Source organism: Ptychodera flava, chromosome 4 (assembly GCF_041260155.1).
Source record: "Ptychodera flava strain L36383 chromosome 4, AS_Pfla_20210202, whole genome shotgun sequence".
NCBI lineage: Eukaryota > Metazoa > Hemichordata > Enteropneusta > Ptychoderidae > Ptychodera > Ptychodera flava.
The window spans coordinates 2,272,371-2,293,074 of record NC_091931.1 but is presented as its reverse complement, the minus strand read 5'-3'; the positions used below and the strand labels follow the sequence as shown (position 1 = coordinate 2,293,074).

Here is a 20,704-nt window from a genome sequence, read left to right as displayed (position 1 = left end):
TGGGGGAGTTTAAATCGTCACATAATATAGATTTACCCATGATTGTCCGTGAACTTCGTCTACTGACCTTTCAATCTTAACTTCTTTTCCAACCTTGTATTGTAATATTCTGTCATTCTGATATTTTGCACTACCATACACGGTGGTGCAAATTGATTTCAAAGTGCGCATAATTTTCAGAAACCGAAACAGTTATCAAGATCAGTATTTTGACAAACTTTGCATCTGTAGATAATATGCTGTATCTTTCATTGATGCTTGATGTATTTTTGCAACACTATTCATAGTCTCTAGATGAACTATATGTATATAAAATATCCTTTTTAGTATTCTCGTTGTCATGTCAGCAACAGTGTCTCCATCGTGACCTCAAGTTCAGTGAACAATCCGTATCGTACATCAGGTCATTGTAAATCCTTGGCTTTCGAACTCATCGGCGATTCTGTCGTTTTATTTCTCACATAATGACAATTTCTCCCAACTGTATTCTTCAAAGTAAAGGAAACTGAAATTTAACTGATCGAACATGACAGACACATGACTAAGTCGTATTACATATCAGCTGAGTAAACGGCAAAAGAAAAGTAGACAGCCCACGTGGTCTCTGTATAAATACTGCCAAAGACATGTTGTACCTCACTAAATCTAGCTGCTTGTCTAGATCAAGACAGATGTTGTACAATACTGCAGAGACAAAGTCCAGATGATCACTTCTTTAGGTAAATAGAGCAATCTCTTATCAGCCACAATGACATCGGCTAGCCTTTCGAATTTATCAGAGTAGCATTTTAAGAGATTCGTAAAATGTTAGTACAGGGCAAAGACTTCGAATTATCTGACAATGTATATTTTTATCAGGGGAGCATGCCGTCAGTAAAACGGAATCTAGAGATTTGATTTGCCTCTAAAGGTATTTTGAATTAGGCAATTTCATCAGTCTTTAATGCATATTACTGCGTATCACAGGGGTAATGAGCAATTCCTTCTGAGATGAGTAAAATAATAAACATTGATTATCAAATTCACAGAGGAATTACATTCAGCGTCACCCACACACTGAACTACAAAAACTGTACAGACAGGTCAAATGTAGCACGCTGGAGCTTCTACTTCTCCAGTCAGGTTTTACCCAGAAATGTTCTGTTTGCTACAGGTATGGTTATCACAACACTAAACAGTGAAAAGATGCAATAAAACCTTTGAAATTAAGTGTGGTGTAGCATCCAGCATTACGTTCAATGTGTTTTTGTTTGTTTGTTTGTTTGTTTGTTTGTTTTCTGACGCGATGGAGGTTATAAACCGTATCCTGTAACTGTACAGTGTTCATCTTCCAAAGCAATTCAGTTAGCGGGACATATTTACACTGGGTGTCAGTCATGAAAGCAAAGTAACACGGAGAGAATGTTTTTCCTAACCGCTGTGGATTTTGCCTTATGGAACAAACCAAACAAACAAAGAGTAGATAAAACGTTTGTATGACACAGCAAATGTCACTGGACTTTTACGACTGCTGGGAATAAATACAACAGGAAAGATTTGATGAAGTGAGACTGAAAATCGAATGCGGCATCGAAAGTCTACAAAAAATCTTCGAAGAATCATGGAATGTGCTACGATGTCTATAATTACCATGTCTATTATTAAAGATTGTAGAATCGTTTTACTGAGTTCGTTGGCGATGTTTACATCATTTCTTACGATGGAAAAGAGGAAGTTGTATTCTTAAAGTTCAGATCATTGTTTGCGACTATTTGAAGAAATCCTTTCCGAGCAGAAATAAGATAGCTTTTAACAGAGTATACTTCAAGCTCAATAGTATTTACAATTAAAAAAATGTTTAATGGAAAATTATTCCCATAAATGCGATTTTCAGATATTATTCATTTTTAAAGTTAGCAAAGATTGTTTGACAAAAATGACAAAAATGAATTGTTCTAGCGAATTTCGACCTTAAAGTTAGGAACCAGTAAGAGTCATCTATTATACTCTTATAGATACTTTAATATTTCCTCATATCGTGGGAAATCATTGTTACATAGCAAATACATCTTGTGTCCAATGATAATGTGACTATGGTGAAATAAATCAAGTTGACCTTGCAGCGCGCAGCGTAGCATCTGTCGCTATGGCCAATATAGGCAGAATCAATGGAGTAGCTATCCTCCAACTATTGATAAAATAGGTCTCAACTGTCTTACATAGCCACACTAAATTCTAGTTTCAGTCCCACCATAAATACATCAGGATTTTAGCACGTACTGTATGAACGCTGCGGGCTGACAGTATCGTCTCTACCACGTTTGTTTAGAAAGGTGACATTTCATGGACATTTTATGAAAGCACCAAGGGCGATTTGTCAGTCAGATCTTTTGATATTTTGACAAACACGTAGAACATAGGCACTCTGACCTATGCAATAACGAAAAGCCCAAGTCTTTGTCAAAATTTAGTTTTATGTCATTCGTCAAGTCTAATGACTAAAATTACATCGTAGTTGTTGTAAAGCGTCAACTGAACGGTCACGTGATCACTTATCCTTTGACTTTCCTGAGTAATTCAAATGGCCAACCAAGGCTGGCATTCTGTCAAGATATCGACTACATTCAGAATTACTACGTTTAGAATCAACAGTGTATCGCGTTTAAGTTTTAATTTTAGTCTCTGTATAAATGATTCATTTTGTACCAAAAAGGTTTGTTGATTGGATTACAGTTGATATCCTATTGAGTATTGTAAAAACCAAGAAATAAATCGAAGTGAAATATAAACCTCTGTGCTAATACATCTTGAGAATTAGAGTCGAGAACCAGTGTCCTCTGGTGCCACATGTCGATTTCTTGGCGCCAACTGTACGTATACACAAACAACAACTTTTTTACTCATCAATAGCGTAGTATTTGAACCATAGCAACAGATCTACCAGGCTCATAGGTGTTTGCAGGTGATGGCTACATGAAGACAAGGTTAAGATAATCAAGCTAATCAAGCTGCGGTTAATTAAGAGTCCTGTCTAAGTGCTTATAATAAAACATTAATGCCTTAATAGTCAACCACTGAATTTCTCTGAGCAGATTTGCAGACAAATGTATCAAGCTACCCAACCTTCTCCTTTTTAATCATCTTGGTATACTTTGGAATATACATTACTTTTGCCCCGTTTTGCATTTAACCGAGACGTGCTTCGCTAGACCATGACACATTTTAACGATAAACCAAGTGGAATTAAAAGAGAAAATGATATTCGCGATGATCACATCAAAAGACTTTTTCGGTTTTGTGCTATCTCTTTTGTCCATTTATGAAAAATCATTACATAATTCCAAACAAACTCCTGTCAGAATTGTCAGAGATTTTCGTGTGACACAATTTAGATACACTGGTTCTGAAGGCCAGAGTTAGATATCATGTGTTTTGTCAAAATAAATCGTATCAATTTCATTTTTATCAACAATATTTTACCTTAAATCAATGTCCGTGGCTGAATTCATATATCTTACTAAATTGACATGTTGTAAGTTGTGTACACAAATGATATACACGAAACAATGTGCACGACTGATTCAAGGCTTACCTTTGTTTTATCCATCAACATTGTCAAATTTTCATTTAAATTGTCAATATCTCGGACTCGATACATAGCTTAAAATAGTGCCAAGAATCGCAAAAATGAAAGGTCTAAGAATAAAATATTAATTGTAGAGGGAGTAGTAAGGCCTACACCAAGAAAGATGAAGTTGTTTTCGACAGGATGGTTTCACATACAAACTGAATCTACTTTGCTATATTCTACATTAACCACAATGTATTAGAAACTAGCAGGCATACATGCTTCTAATAGATACGATATATCAAGGGGGTTTGTTATGTTGTGCATTTCTCTCCGCCCTACAACCACCCCTCCAAACACAAACGCTCTCGCCCATTCCCCCATATAAATATGCTCTTTCAAACACACACACACACAGACACACACACACACACACACACACACACAGACACACACACACACAACTCACTAACACATAACGTACAAAGAAAATAGGGAAATAGCCATGTGACTTGAATAATAAAAGAATAGTTCCTTTTCATATATGATTAAGATTTTGGCTCTTCCGACAGCAAACATACAGGAACACTAGAAAACCATGACAAATACCTCTTCCGACAGCAAACATACAGGAACACTAGTAAACCATGACAACGACCTTCAGTTATATTCAACAAAACCTTGGTTATTTTTACATGCACAATTGATCTAGGCTCGCTTCAAAATACGTCCTGCTATAGATATTTTCAAAAGTTTGTCCCTTCCAGTAGGGGAGTCAGAGTAACAATCGACATACAATATGATTAATAAGTCTACTCGATTCTACAGACATTTTCAAAAGCTACCATTTGCCCTTTACAAAATACTACGCAATTTGATTCGATTTTCAGTTGTAAACATAACAAAACATGATAACCGTTATCACTTGTTCAGGGTCAGAAAATTCACACAATAAATTTACCCTCAGCGTATAAAATATTCATACAATAATATTTCGCGGTTTCTTTTGATGAAATATGCTTGGTTAATGATTAACTCAAAGAGTCCTGGTAAGAATTAATGGTACTTGTCTGTGTTACAATGCAGTTCCAATTGATGATGATAACCGTCTTAAGTTGAAAATCAAAGCCTAATCCTTGTTTGCCATGATAACGATAATCAGTACTTGTACAACGTCCAGGGCTAGATAACGATTTTAGTTTCCTCAGAAAAGAATGGAGTCAAGCTTCACCGGTTCTTCTCCACAAATCTTTCACATTTTAAACAGTTTTACATCTTTCAAATGCTTTAACCTTTGGATTTAGAATTATTCACATTACAGGGAAACAATGCAACTTTTCGATTCGTGAAAGACATCTCGGGTGCAGCATCAATATATTTTTATTGATTTAATTATTTCCAGTCAACCTACTGATGTAGAAAAATTAAAGAATTTACAAATTTAATTGTAAATCGTATTTTATTGATAACACCAAACTGAACAACATTTTGCCAATAGAGGGACATGTATTGCAATATAAGAATGAACACATTTTATTGAATAAATGAGTTTCACGTTAACCTTTATCCAGACCATTGTCGTTTAACCATTAGTTGTTGCTGAGGTTGCCTAATCACAAATGCTGGCCTCCTGCTCCATCACCTTCTTTTAGGAAGTGACAATATGTACCAATTATTGAAAAACAGTACCAAGTAATTGGCATTGTGAAACAGTATCAAGTTAATCCAATTCAAAGCAAGCACATGCATTTGTATAAAACCATGACGTGAAACTTGAGAAGTAAGCAATAAATACACTTAGTCGACACCAAAAATGCAAAAATTTGGATCCGTTACAGAGATTATACAATTGTAGATATATTTGCATTACAACAATAATATTAGGTTTACATTTGCTTATGATATGATTTTCGTGTACAAATAAATATGTATCTCTAATCGTGGTATAGGACCTGTATTTGTGAAAATAAAACTCAATCGCATTTTCATATTTTCTCCTTCTTTTAGGGAATGGAAGAAGACGGGCACACATACACCAGGCCAATGGCAAGTTTACCTATATGTATATCTTCCTAATTCTTTGGTTGATTTTTATTAAATTTTATTGAAAGAATCGTCATCACATGAGCCCTTTGATTTATATATTGAAAATTTGGCCAGAGATATGTCGTGTGAACCATATATGGTGATCTAGAGGACCGTCCATGTAGTTTGAAATGCTGTTAATATTCTGGTACGGGCATGCCCATAAAAAGTTTGCCTGTAATGGCTGCACTATTGTGATTTGGGCGAGCACGTCTGAAAGCTGTTGGCATTCCAGCGAACACTTTTCTTCGAACTCCCGCTCGCTTTTCTACCATCTCGTTCTTGTCTGTCGGGTATTCTTGGACCTGTGTGCTGGATTTCTTCGGATGTGGTCTGTATCGATCGCTGCGGTTCACTGCGGCCAATGGCATACCAGGATACAGTTTACCTCTTGTGTACAGACGAGCAAGGTTTGATTTTTTTGTGACTTCGTTTTGATCTTCAAATTCTTGGCCTTTATTCTGGTTATCTTCTAATAAGGTTGTCTCAGGTGAGCGCCGATCACGTTCATGGCTATCTAGGTCTGCATCACGTTCATGGCTATCCAGGTCAGCATCATTGCTTCTCTTTTCTTGGTTGAAAGAAACTAGATAAGGCATTCCAGGGAATGCTTTCCGACGACGACCACCTTTCTTCTCAAGATTATCATTTCCAATATCTACAGATGAACCACTCTGAAATGTGTCTGGGCTTTCTTGAGAACGACCAGCCATCTTTGGCATACCAAAAAAGCTTTTAGATGATCTTTCTTCTACAACAGCTGGATAATAAGCTGGCGCTTTGTCGTCTAAAGATACGTCTACTACAGACCTGCCGTGAGGAGATGGTATTCCGAAGAAACTTTTCCTTTCGGTGATCTCTATGGAGTTATCAGCCGTGCTACGACCAAACTGTGCAGGTATACCGAAGAAAGACTTTCGTTTTTCAGCAAGCTTGTCATGATGAGCACGGGTAGGTCTTGATGGCATGCCAAAGAATGATTTCCCTGCACGTTTTTCCGAATCGATTGATCTTCCGACCTCAGAAGGAATTCCAAAGAAACTTTTGGATGAACGTTCAACGAAATCCGTACTTGTAACACTATTTGGGAAACCATAATAACCGTCTGAAGATGGTTCATCGACCACGGCAGTATCACTACGTGTACCACGCCATGGCATTCCCAAAAACGATTTTCTTTTGGCCATGTCCACGCCATTCTCACCATCAACGTCAACTATTGAACGACCCTCGAGTGAAGGCATTCCGAAGAATGACTTTCGTTTACTGGACGAAATATTGGTTTTATCATCACTTTTAGATCTATCTGGTCTTGACGGAAGTCCAAAAAACGACTTACCAGCGCGTTCATCAATATCAATCCCTCTGCCAGATTTCATAGGGATACCGAAAAACGCCTTGGCTGCCTTCTTCTCATATGAATCGTCATCGTCATCTTGAAAGTCGTTTGATGATTTGGAGGTCACAGTCTTATCTTTACATTTGTGAAGTATTTTCTCGGAATTTGTATTATGGTGGATGATTTCTACGCAATCACTTTCATCGCCAATCTACATGAAGACAAAAAAAAAATTGAAATCAACATTTTAACGATTTGAATATGTTAATTGGTATTCGTTTAATCTGATGATTAACAATGCCATACTTGACTGTCTCAAAATGTGAAAGACATCAAAATGTGTTAAGAAGAAGATCTAAATTCACTCATTGAATTGTTTCTAAACTTCAATTAGTGTAAAAGCCAGGTCCATTGTTATCTCTGTGATTAAAGTAAGAATCGTCGTCAGGGAAAGCTTTTACATCATTGGCATTTCTCAAAGCTTGTTACCCAAGTAATCACCGTGTCGATTTTAGTCCATTTTCAAATTGCAAAATTTAGTCCATTTCCAAAATTGCCTCATTCTCATGATGAGAACAGGAATGCAATCGAGAAAGAAATCGTTTGACGACATCGATAAAATATTACAAATCACATTCATTGCAATATGTTTGTTTAGAGTCAGTTGGATGTCAAACTTTGCCCATCAATTGTGTGACAGATGAGATTTTTCAATATATCGAAATGACTATGGAAGCCTTGCTAATCAGAGATGAGATGTACTTCCAGCAACTAGATTAGTATACATCAGACAGATTCTCTATTGTAAAGTCTACGATTGTATCTAATTGGCCTGACGTCTGTCATACCGTCATCTCTCTTCTGCATTAACTAAACACTGCCGTACAAATGATTTTCTTTTCGTGACGACTGACATCCTGACAGAAAATGTTGAAGTCAAGTAAACAGACATGAGTGGTTTGTGACATTCTTATGACAGAATATTGAATTGAGGACGATGTGTTGTGACTGACAGACACTGTTTTCAAAGACAGCGATTATTATGAATCATTAATTATGTGCAATGTTAGAACTTACTTATCATGACTATATTGTAAATCACACACAGTTACTACCCAAAATTTTTGACTAATTTTGACTTCGTTTATCCAGATTTTCCCACTGCTTTTCTTATGATTTCATTTTCTTTTTTCACACTAAAGAATTCACAGGTACAATACTTTTGTACGCATGTAGACATAATGGAACAGAGAATCTTAAAACTGCACGCTGTGTTATTCAGAGTATCTGCCTTGCATCTTGCTATCATTATATTCACGCAGCAATCATTCTACCCAGCCAGAATAATAATTGGACCAATTTTTATGGTACCTTTCGATTCAGAGAATTCCTATGAAGTGAAACGTGAGAAAATCTCAATTGATTACCAGTCATGTACACAGAAGGGACGTGTTTTCTGCATCTGAAAATAAGATACGCCCGGCAAAGACAAAGAACCTACACGTGCAAGTCACCAAGTTGGTCACTGGCGTTTCAAGTGTGCAATCATTGTTGCTACGAAAGCATGTATAAAGTGTCTCAAGCTTTGAATTTAAAACGAATCAATGCACCATTGTTCATGAACAATTCGTTATTGCCCAAATCAAGTATCACACCATCTTCATAATGTATGATTGTGCTTTTACAATTTATACTCACTTTAGAAATAACCTTTGAAATGGTCTCGTTTTCGAAGTTCATTTTAAATGGGCAAATTTAACACAAAAAGTAAAATTAATTACATATATTATGGAAGAATAAATTTGAAACGATATATTCCAGAGTTTCAATCGTTGTGCTTGTGAAGTGTTGTCGATTCAAACATCACCAAGCTAGTCGTCGGTAGACGAATAAAGTAAACTTATGTACTATATAGTTGTAATTGGTAGGTGGTGTTAATAGCTAGAGAATCAAGTGTTAGGCCATGCAATTGTCATATATAAAGATCGTTAAAGAACAAGGTATGAGATAACATGCCTGTGATGTGTATTTTTGATAGATTAATAAAGTGTCACAATCCTATGCCTTGGATGAATACCAAGAGAGTGAGACAAGGCACCAGACTGTGTATTTACAGTGTGTGGGGGTCTTGGTAGAAGGAGCAATTTCCTTCAGATGGTGTTGATGCCATGCGAGAGAATGGATCGCTGTAGACCTAGAGTGTTGTTAGGAAAGAAACAACGAACATGTACCATCCCTAAGGGCTGAACTAGCATCAATTGAGAAATACACCGACACATTGACACCTACACTACACATTCTTTCCATTTTGACCACCTTATCATGGGCTCTAAATGGTAAATGTGTGTGTGCATCGCGTTTACGACTGAATGCCATGACTTCAATGGACAGTAACACCTAGAATGATCATAAGAAACTCAGAGTTCAAAACATTTTAGCTGTTTTATCATTCTTTGGATGACAAGATAGCAAGAGCTAAGAATAAAGAATGTCTGCACTCGACGAGAGTGTTAGGATTTCGCAAAGTATCGATCGGAAAGTTGTTCTGGTATTGAAAAATACATATTTGCAAAAGCCATACTAACATATAATTCATTCAAGTGATGCCTTACGATCAGCACACGCACGAAAAACACACTCTGTCGGAAACCTAAGATTCAGCTGGGGTTAAGTTGCATTGAAGGAAACGTGTACTTTAAAGCTTTATAATCACGTTCAATTGACCGTTGTCATGGTAAATTATCAACAACTGAATGAACCGTAGCTGTTTACGATAATGACACATACATCTATCGACTTGCCTCAAGACGTTTAATAATGAAATGATGTCTGGCTAAATTTCAAGAGATGCAACAACATCACTGTCTCTCTAATCAAAGATAATAGGATTTGTAAAGTGTCATGAAAAGGAAATGCCGCATTTTGATGAATCAACAGACGAAAAACTACATTGAGAGTATTTTAAGTTTTTGAGAAGTTTACAGCCATTCCATCTACACGTATCCACAGGTGTGAATCGACAGACAAATTATTCATTCATTTATTTATTTATTCATTTATTTATTTATTCATTTGTTTGTTTGTTTATTGTCCATTAGTTTATTTATTATCGGTTAATAAGGCTATCTATTAATTTATATATTTATCCGTACAGTATTTAACTCTATATCGAAAATCATTCAGTCATACTTGTGTCGTGGATATGCCATGATGCGCGTCACAGTCGATAGGTTATAAACTTCACTGAGATTGATGTTAAGTTTGCAGTGTACAAATTTCTGACCCTTTATTTTTGTACATTACTAATATTTCATCGATGTGCGCCACTCACTTATCATTGGTATACACTGCTGCTAGCTTTTCATTATTGTACACCGTTTGCTTTTCATTGATGCATAATATCTACTCGTAATCAGTTAGGCCAAAGTCAATTCTTTGTTTTACGCTCACTCAAACTTCCGAACGGTAGGCGAGAAAGCAGTTAAAATATGTCACAAAAATCAATACACCATTATTTGACAATATTCTCGTACAACATTCTTATTCCTGTGACAACATACTGCTAGGATACGTACGACCTTACCGTCCGTACCATATGATTCGATGGTTGTTATATTACTGCCGTAAGGAAGTATTTTGTTGCAATTTAAAAGTCATAGCTCGATTTTGCGACAGAATCTCGTCAACAACTTGTATGGAAAGTTATGCAAGAAAAGTTTGTGGGTTTTTCTATGGAAAACTCCGAAATTCTAAGCGTGAGCAAACGCTGAAGAGGGAATTTACTTACTGTGGCCTTAGCATAAGGTTTCAAACACACGTACATTCTTTACCTCAACTATATGGACGTTGTTATTTAGTTCTATTGCCTTGGCAAGCAAAACAACCAAGTTCCTGCCATAGGAAGGTATATACGGTAAGCATCCAGATTAGGCTTATACATGCATGTGTTTACTGCATATTTTCACAATAATGTATGTTTAGAATTTTGGTGTAAATATTCAAAGAATCAGAAAAAGATATTCAAACATCTCCTGATCATACGTCGGTAATTTACGAGCACTTTACGAACCCATTGCCGCTTATGAGCAGCATTCTGTCATTCTGAAGACTACCTGTATGGACAGTATTCTGTCGTTTCCCTTGGCGGGAAATTTCGTCTAAACGAACCAATCAGGCTGTTCATGCTCAGAACGTTAGGGAGCATTCAGTTATTATGGCCGGGGGTGGGCCGGCAAATTCTTCCTGTGCATCGATCAAAATGAACACCCCTACCCATTGCACCAAAAAATAGGTGAAACCCCCCCTTTAAAGATGACAAATATTTCATAACCCCCCCCCCCCCAATGCTTGAGTAAAGCCTCACACACAAACACCTCTGGAGGGGGCACGATAGAATCCAAAACAGAATTCTCATATTTTTTCAAATGACCCTCCTTACAAACTTGCAAGGTGTTAATGTTCAAATTTCCCCTTCTGACTTGCTATAACTCTAAAAATTGCCCCTCAAGGGAATTGGACAGAAATTACAGGAGGATCGCAATATTTTTTCACATGCATATGTGTACAACATTTTTGATATTATGATTTAATTGATACTCAGCTGTTGACAATGTTGATTCACTATACATGGTAGTCTATGAGAAAACTATGCAATATTTTTTCAATAGAAAACTATATCTATGCATTTATAGACATTTGGTAATGACATAAATGTACTTAATTGGAATAGGGTTGTTACAACTGGTATGTGGACAAAAAATTGACTTTAGAATTTCACCAACAATGTTATCCACTATACATGGGAGTCTATGATAAAGCTGTGAATAATTTTTTTCCACTGAAAAATTTGCTACACTTGTGCATATACAGACGTTCAATAATTAACATAATTGTACTTGATTAGAATATGATGGTTAAAGGTGCATATTATATGTACAAGAAATCTGATTTTAGAATTTCACTGAAAATGTCCCTCCACTGTACATGGGAGTCCATGTGGAAACTATGAATAATTTTTTTCCAATACAAAAATAGATAAACCTGTGTATTTATGTACTCTCAATTATTAATATTGATGTACTTAATTAGACTAGGGTGGTGTCAAACGGATATGTGTGTGAGAAATTGGATTTTAGAATTTCATCTAAATGTTGATTCACTATACATGGTACTCTATGAGGAAACTATAAATAATTTTTTCCAATACAAAACTATCTAAATCTGTGTATTTATAGACATTTGATAATTCATCTTAAAGAACTTAGTTGGACTAGGATGGTTAAAGGTTGATATGTGTACAAGAAACTGGATTTTGGAATTTCACCGAAATGTTGATTCACTATACATTGGAGTCTGTGAGATACTATGAATAATTTTTTTTACAATGCTAAACTAAATTAATTTGTGCTTTTATAGGTGTTTGATAATTGATACAAGTGTACTTGATTCAAATAGGGTATTTGGAAGTTCAGATGTTGACAACAAGTATGATATTGGAATTTCACCGAAAAGTATAATTTCACTTTTCATGGTACTAGTAGTCTACAGCTAACTTTTAAATAATTTCCCTGACAAAACTTGCGACATCTCTGATATGTAAGTAATAGGAATTGTTCGTTGTCCTCATTGGGCTTGATTTACAATAAGACAAGCCTCATAATTGCAAAGGTAAGATTTTCATGTGACAGATGATTATACTTTTGTTCAGATTACGTTAAGTGACTTCAGAGAATGAAATCATGCAGCGAATCATTTTTATCTCCCAGAATATTTCTGAACACTGAAACTGCTTTTTGACGGGACGGATACTTATCAAAATTAAGTGAACCCCCTGAGCTGTTTTAAAAATACATGACCCCTCCCCTTTGCAGTTTTCAAATTTAAGGTGGCCCCCCGGATTTTGCCGGCCCATCCCCGGCCGTAATAACTGAACGCTCCCTTAGAACTACCATTGACTTGCCCATAGTATTGCTTGACTGATGAAATTACGCTACAGTACGGTACTAGGTTGATGGACTAAATCATAAATCGGTCCGATTCCCTGTTCTAGTACCCCTTCGATTACATCGCTAAAATTGAATAAAACATCCACATTAAAAGATAAAGCAGGTACAGTACGTTAAATTACTTGTACTTCAATGTGATTTGCAGACATGGATATTGCTTCATTAAGTCAGGTGAAACCGCTCAGTGTACACAACTTCAGAGAGGAGTTTCATGAATTTTGTGGACGCAATTTTAGGCTTCTGTGTATTTTCATGGGTCTTTTCATTACACTGTATAAATCATCATCCTTTATCAAGATAGTCATATCCTGGCGCTTTGATATGAGATATTGTGATGCCCTAATATACCAACCATTGCAGTTACCGAATAAAACAACATCACTATTAGCGATTGATATCAAATTTAGAATAACTGCATAAATAAATTTAAAGTGAAGCATTTCATTTGTATTGATGGGCAACCCTGTATCCAATAGATTCGAGTATTTTCCTTTTACATTCTAATCTTGTGAATAGTAAAATGATACTGGATGTCATGTTAATTTTGATTATTCACGAGTGTGTTGCTCATTACTAGAAATGAATTCTTGTATCTTAGTTATGCACACTTAATATCAAAACGTGCCCTGTTTCATAGCTAGTTCAACGAATGCTGTATCAGACGAATTAGAATGGAATGAAGAAATGCATAAGACCATCTCAATAAGGATAATATTTGTGTATCAGTGATGAAGACGATCTAGCTATTTTCACTGATCATAACAATTCGCTGTAGCACGTCATACTCTCCGTTCCTGAGAAAGATAACAAAAACTGCATGGTATGCACGGAATCTGTAGCAATGCTACACAGCCGTAACGGTAAAGTTGATGGCATTCATGTACAATGTACACGAATATATCGTGAATTTGATGGAATTCGTGTCAATGCTATACGAGTTTACCCGTATCTTTAATGAAATTTTTACCAGATACATTGACTTTTAGAGGTGCATGTTCACCATGGTGATCTGGGTGCATTTTTGACAGTAAACAGATCAACATTGGGGCAAGGCATTCCACATTTTATCCTCAAATGTAGTTGTGACAATGACAGAAATGAAACAAACTGAGAAGAAAGCGTGTAATTGATGACACTTAGTTTAATCTTCTTGCTTTCTTTTATTCCAGCATGACAGGCAAATTTTGATGTAAAATAGTGCCGTGATGCGATAGTAATGTTTAAACCGTATTTTTATTTGGGTTGATTAAGTTATCATACTTTGGGTGTGTAGGTTAACAGTATGTTTTTTATTTCATGCGTTTAAATTTTCATTTCAGTTTCTTACATTCAATCGATATCGATTTGTTTCCGTGTTTTCACCATATAGCAGAAGTTGCGTTGTTATGGGTGTTGAATCGCAAGTCACCATATATACTCCTAGTGCAGTGCACTTCAAGGCTTACAGTGTCCATTATATCGTCAAGGCTTACAGTGTCCATTATATCGTCAAGGCTTACAGTGTCCAGTATATCGTCAAGGCTGACAAAGTCAAACTCTCAACCAACTGTCATTCAATCCAGTGGTTCAATGTTTCATACAATAAGTGACCCTTTAACCTTCATTTAAGTCGAACAAACTCAAGAGTTTTCCTCTTTTCTATAAACAATGTTGTAAGTATCGCTATCCCTGTGTTGTCTCTTTCTCGTATCTCAATCATCTTTGCATCAATGTAAGGTTCAATAAAATTACAGGAAAACAAACTAAATAATAAACTTTAAATTGCGTTCAATATTATTGTAAATCCCAGTGTGAGATCTGCCTTTCTGACTAACGATAGGATAATCGCCGAAGGCTATAGGATTTTCGATAAAGGCATAAAAAGCGATACTACACGTTGACCTGCGTAATTTGCAGTGCCCAGAGTCTGTTGTGAAAGACCTTATCGATAAGCTAGAGATGATACTACGCCATGAATTACAAGCCATTTTACTAATGAAATCCTAATACTATTTTATGACTTTGAGAGATAAGCCGGAATCTCTTCTCTACCCTTGATACTGTTTAGTAGTCCAAATTGCACAAACAGGCTACTCCGACAGATATATGGCTAATAAGAATTTGCTTTTCAAATCAGATGTTATACAAATCATACTAAATTGTAAAGTTGATTAATATTCTTTACTGTTTACTTCTCCCATGTCTTGGCAACTCACCATGAACACTTACACTGTAATGCATATACAGCGTTGTATCACATTATCATGGTTTGACGTGGCAGAGCTACACAATTACAGAGCTTTACCAGGCTAAACAAAGTCAACTACTGTACACGTATTCTACTCGATCCACAACAACAGATTATAATGTCATGAAGTTTCTCACTTTCCATACCTGACTAAAATGTAAAGTTTTCTTTCTTTCTTGCAAGTGTAGGCCTATATTGAATAAATCTTAGGTAAATACTCTCAAACACACATAGTATTATGACGATGTGAGACCAACCAATGTAAACTTAAACAGTAAGTAGGTTGAGGTTGCTTTCCGAGGTCGTATGAAATTTGTTAAGTTTGTAGGAGGATCGGGGATTCTATTCAAATAAAAGTATTTTTTGTCTTTTAAATTGAAACATCATTACAAGAGTCAGCAAAATCGTGACAATCTAGCCACGGTTTGGTGAGAGTAACCGTGATCCACCACACATAATGCAGAGGCATTGCTATGTTGTAAAACCCAGTTCAAAGGACAGATATATTTAAGTTAAATAAAAAGGAAATGCTTTGTGCTCGGCAAACAGAGTAATGTCATAATTAGAGCTTTAAATGTCGTAATTGGAGCTTAAAATTAGAGCTTAAAACGTATATGGTTTTTAAGAGAGCACACTATGATGTTACAATCACAAATCTTGAAGCATGTATCTCTGATGTCAGAAACTGGATGTTTTCTAACTTCCTGTGTCTAAATGATGACAATACTGAATTTGTGATTTTTTCTTCATGTAATGATCCCACTGATAGTAGAGCAAGGAAAATTCGTATCGGTGATGCTTTGATTCCAGCTAAGTGTGATGCAAAAGTCCCTGGGTGTTCTTCTTGATTCATGTCTTTCTATGAAAACCACGTCACGTCGGCTCGATCTGCCAGTCCACTATGTTTCACATTCGTCGCATTGCCCTCATCCGTAAATATTTGTCTAGGACAACTACTGAACAATTAGTTCATGCTCTAATATCCTCCCGTATCGACATGTGTAATTCTTTGCTGTACGGCATACGTCAATATTCAATTAGTCGTATCCAACACATACAAAACATAGCTGCCAGGATTGTCACCCTTTCAAATCGCCATGCTTACACTACTCCACTTTTACAGGAATTGCACTGGTTGCCAGTTCATCAAAGGATTACTTTTAAAATCTTGATAATCACTTTTAGATGTATTCATGGTTCTGCCCCCAAATATCTCACAGAAATGTTAAGTCTTTATACCCCAAGGCGTAATCTGCATTCGGCAGAGCATTTCAAGTTGTGTTCGGTCAGAGCGACAGAGTACCATAGACAGAGTGGCAACACTTGCATGCCTTTTGTTCCATGGTCGTCTCGGTAGACTATTGGCTTTTCATATTAAAATGAGCTTCAAAGGTGTTAAACTTTTTGGAGGCTTTGTTTGTGGTTGATAATTACACGAGATTATGCGAAACATACGACGAGATGGCATCGTACTGCCAGTCGCGTAGCAACCATAGTTACTTTGTGAGCGCTCAGGCCAGAAACACTGCTTCACGCCAATCGAAACATAACACGCCAGCAGTTTCATAAACATGTCCTTTCTTGACGCACGTGTAAAAGACGGTATGACTGACCGTAAACCATTGAGTACAACCAGACAGTATCGATAAAAGACTTTCAAATTTGGTTCAAACACACTCATTATATATTCATAAAAATATGAGAGGAATTTTTAAAACGGTAAAGCCCACTTTCCTGAAGCTCAAAACATTCCCGTTTTTGCCAGCACATCAATTCCGATCAGCACCACACGACAACAACAACACAAACTTTGTCGAACATACTTTCGCTTTACAATTGGTGAAAATCCGAAAATTACCGAAGGGTGCATGGTCGGCACTCTTCGGAAAAGAGAGCCAAGAGCTTCGTGAGGCGAGGCAAACATGGATTGCTTATGTAACCGCTTCACGCCTTAAACAATAGGTGTTGCCACTCTGTGTATGTTACTCTGTGGTCAGAGTGACAGAGCTTTCAGTGTCGCAGCTCCCAAATTGTGGAAAGCTCTTCCGCTGAGCATCCGTTTATGTTCAAACTTTAATAGTTTTAAGCGTTTGCTAAAAACCTACCTTTTTAGACTTGCATTTTTAAATTACATTTTTAGATTGTGTTTGATTTTATTTTTTTTAATATCTGAAATTTCAATTTCGTAGACATTTTTAAAATTGCTTTTGTACATTTATTTTTTTTAAAGTGTATTTTAAGCGTCTCTGATCAATGTTTTATGTGGATTTAGACGCTATACAAATATTATTAAAACGTTGACCAAAACTACAGAAATCTATAAAACTAACGAGTTGCTCGATCTTCTAAACTTGTTACATTGTCTGCTAAAGTTATAAAATGATATGATAGAAGGTTATTCATAAAGTTGAACCCAGGAACAGCTGCTATTTTACATAGACAGATACATGCAAAAATCGATTTCGATTAATTTTATTAATTACAAGAAATTGTTCACTTTGGTTTTGGCAAACTTATCAAGAATGAATGTTGTAAACTTCTTCCAGGATTCGAATAATAGAAGTAAATGTTATTAAAGGAACCTTAAAACATCTGCCATGTCAAGTTATTTCAGATAGCTATTTTCCCATTCATTAGAGTAACAAATGGGGTAAAAATTCCACAATTTAAAATCATTTTGACAAGGCATTGAATATATGTGAATTGCGTTATCGTAGCTGTGATTAACTGTTCTAAACTCGTTGTGTCATTTGATACACATTGGCACAACATTCATCAGTATACACTGTCCTATTAATACTTTTCGAAAAAATCTCTATAACAGGTTTGTTCTAACGCTTATTGTGTAAAAGGACTCATCATGACGTCATAGCAGAAATTATGTCCATACAAAAATGACTATTTTTTATTCCGAAATTTGAACTTACACGTCTATGTGCTGTTCTATGAGTGTACCCACAGGGTATGCCAAGCAATATTATTGTACCCCAACGCAACTGTGCCGGTTGGGGCACATCTCTGATAAAACTCCTTAGTCGCCACTGCAGCTGGAGTGGTTCAAAGCTGAAAAGTCGAAGGAAAGTGGGGCTGTTTATGGTTGATTGGCTGGTCGATCCTAGCGCTGCGCCACCAGGTAATAGTCGAGGGTGAATGTATACCCGATATATATATATATATATATATATATATATATATATATATATATATATATATATATATATAATATATATATATAAACAGATTACTTCAAGTACAAAGTAATGAAATCTATTACTTATTACTCGAGGACATCTGTATACTCATATATATATATATATATATATATATATATATATATATATATATATATATATATATATATATATTATTATTATGTACGACAAGTAGTAGCGAGATTTACTTTTCTGAATTTCACAGAATTACAATGTTACTTGATGTCTGGCATTTCCTGCCAGTGTTGAGTGCCAATCTTAAATACAAAATAAGTGCCGCATTGCAAGTCCCACGTATGTCATCAATGTTGTTGCTCTTTTACATATATGCGATCGGTCAAGTTTTCAAATTATGAAACGAACACTCACTGTTTACAGCACTGTTAGATTTGTTGCAGACACCAAAGGGATTTTGCTTAACCATTGAAAACTATACATGCATTTCGTCATAATTTTGTGTAACTATAGAAACGTGGCCATTGTTATGATTTTAGACTATAAGATTGCTGCAAGTCATTATATTAGTCGCGCCGGCGGATTACTTACTACGCATGCGCAGATTCATAATATACTATGCAAGCAACCGGAAGTGTACCCAACTAAATTCATGGGCAACGCCAGGTTTTTATGAGTGCTCGTAAATAAACAAATACGAAACATGCAAAGTATTATTTTATAAAATGCCATTAATAAATATATATCTTTTATTGGCCAGTAAGTATCATTATCCATCTTCTCACTGCTACAAAATATCGTTACTTAGTATCACGCCTAAAAATAGGAAAAAGAGACGTAAAGAATGCTTGGATTGAATTTTAGAAAAGCGCCCCGTGTCAATACTTAGATGCAAAAATTGCCAGTTTTTGATTGAATGCTAAATTTCAGCTTGCAAGTGGATGTTTGGCAGTGCAGTTACTATTGCAACGATAATAAGCACAATATGTTTCTTGTTAAATACGATAGGTAGTTATCATGGTAAAAATTGCCAATTTTTGTCCAACATTTTTACACATTACAGAAAATATATACCTGCAGGGTCTGACATCGTGTACGTGAACTGTTTTCTTAAGAGGGTAAATTAGGAGTAACAATTATTCTTCTATTTTATCCTTAACTATTACAAGTCACTGATGAATCGATACAAATAACATTTCTGATCTTAACCCCTGGCGCGACACCAAGGGCGGAGCCCTATATAATATTACAGAGATCTAAAAGAAATCTTATCATGAATAACCAAAACCGTTTTCATCATGTGAGAAGATATTAATTCGATATGAAATTTTACATTAGTGCAAGATGCGAGGTATAATGATATTCAAATATGCAGATTACGTTAATGAGCATTGTTTGGGTATTAAAATTCTATGCTAATGACCCTTAATCAATGTGGAATATTCATGCACCTCGGATCTTGCATTGTATAGAAATTTTACATAACCAACTGTATGGTATGTTGAACTCACGGCTATAACGTTATTTTGTGTATACTATATTTCATCATTTTTATTGTGATACACTGAGTTATACCAGTACATAGTGTACTTTTATGGTGTTGATATAGTGGCATAGCAGCCTGCGATTAAATAGATCGAGAACGGACCATTCAATATGCAAGTAGCTTGTGACGTCGACAATCTTTAAAGATTATATGATTCATTCTGGTACTCGACTGATCTATGCAAAAAAGGAGAACTTACAGTCCATTAACAGATATATATGAAAGCGAGAAGTCGAGTAAGATAACTCGATTATCATTGGACGGAAAATTGGGAAATACTGGTGAGATAGTGTATGCTATGACATGAGTTATAGGCACTGATGTTAAGAAGATTACGGACTGCTCAAAGCCTCCCAAATACCCCTTCCCTTTTCTCATAAAACTGCACTAAAGCAATTTTTACAGAAGATCCGACAAAGTCATACTATATATATTTTCCCATCATTTTTTTCCACTACTGCTTTGTTTCTTCCCAATTTCTATATAAACTATTGTCAACGGCATGTATGTAGAGAAGTTAAAACAAACAAGTACACAGAATTCCACGTACCGGGGTCACACATATTTTACCTGTCAAACCAGACCCCTCGACTGTTAAAGCTTGTGCATCAACAGAAATTCTATTCTCCATGTATAACACACACACACACACACACACACACACACACACACACACACATATATATATATATATATATATATATATATGTATATATATATATAAATATATATAGTTATATATAGTTATATATGCCAAATAACATCTAGATATGCATAAATATATACAT

The 20,704-nt window shown here is 35.8% G+C and overlaps 1 protein-coding gene across 1 annotated transcript in view; it reads right to left on the bottom strand.

Annotated features, from left to right (window-relative positions):
* Positions 1 to 4,987: 4,987 nt before the first annotated feature.
* Positions 4,988 to 20,704, bottom strand: part of LOC139130649 (uncharacterized) — a 34,212-nt gene continuing 18,495 nt past the window's right edge. The window contains exon 2 of the mRNA XM_070696391.1: positions 4,988 to 7,182. Coding sequence (XP_070552492.1) covers positions 5,770 to 7,011 — 1,242 coding nt within the window. The 5' untranslated portion in view covers positions 7,012 to 7,182 and the 3' untranslated portion in view covers positions 4,988 to 5,769. The remainder of the gene's footprint in view (positions 7,183 to 20,704) is intronic.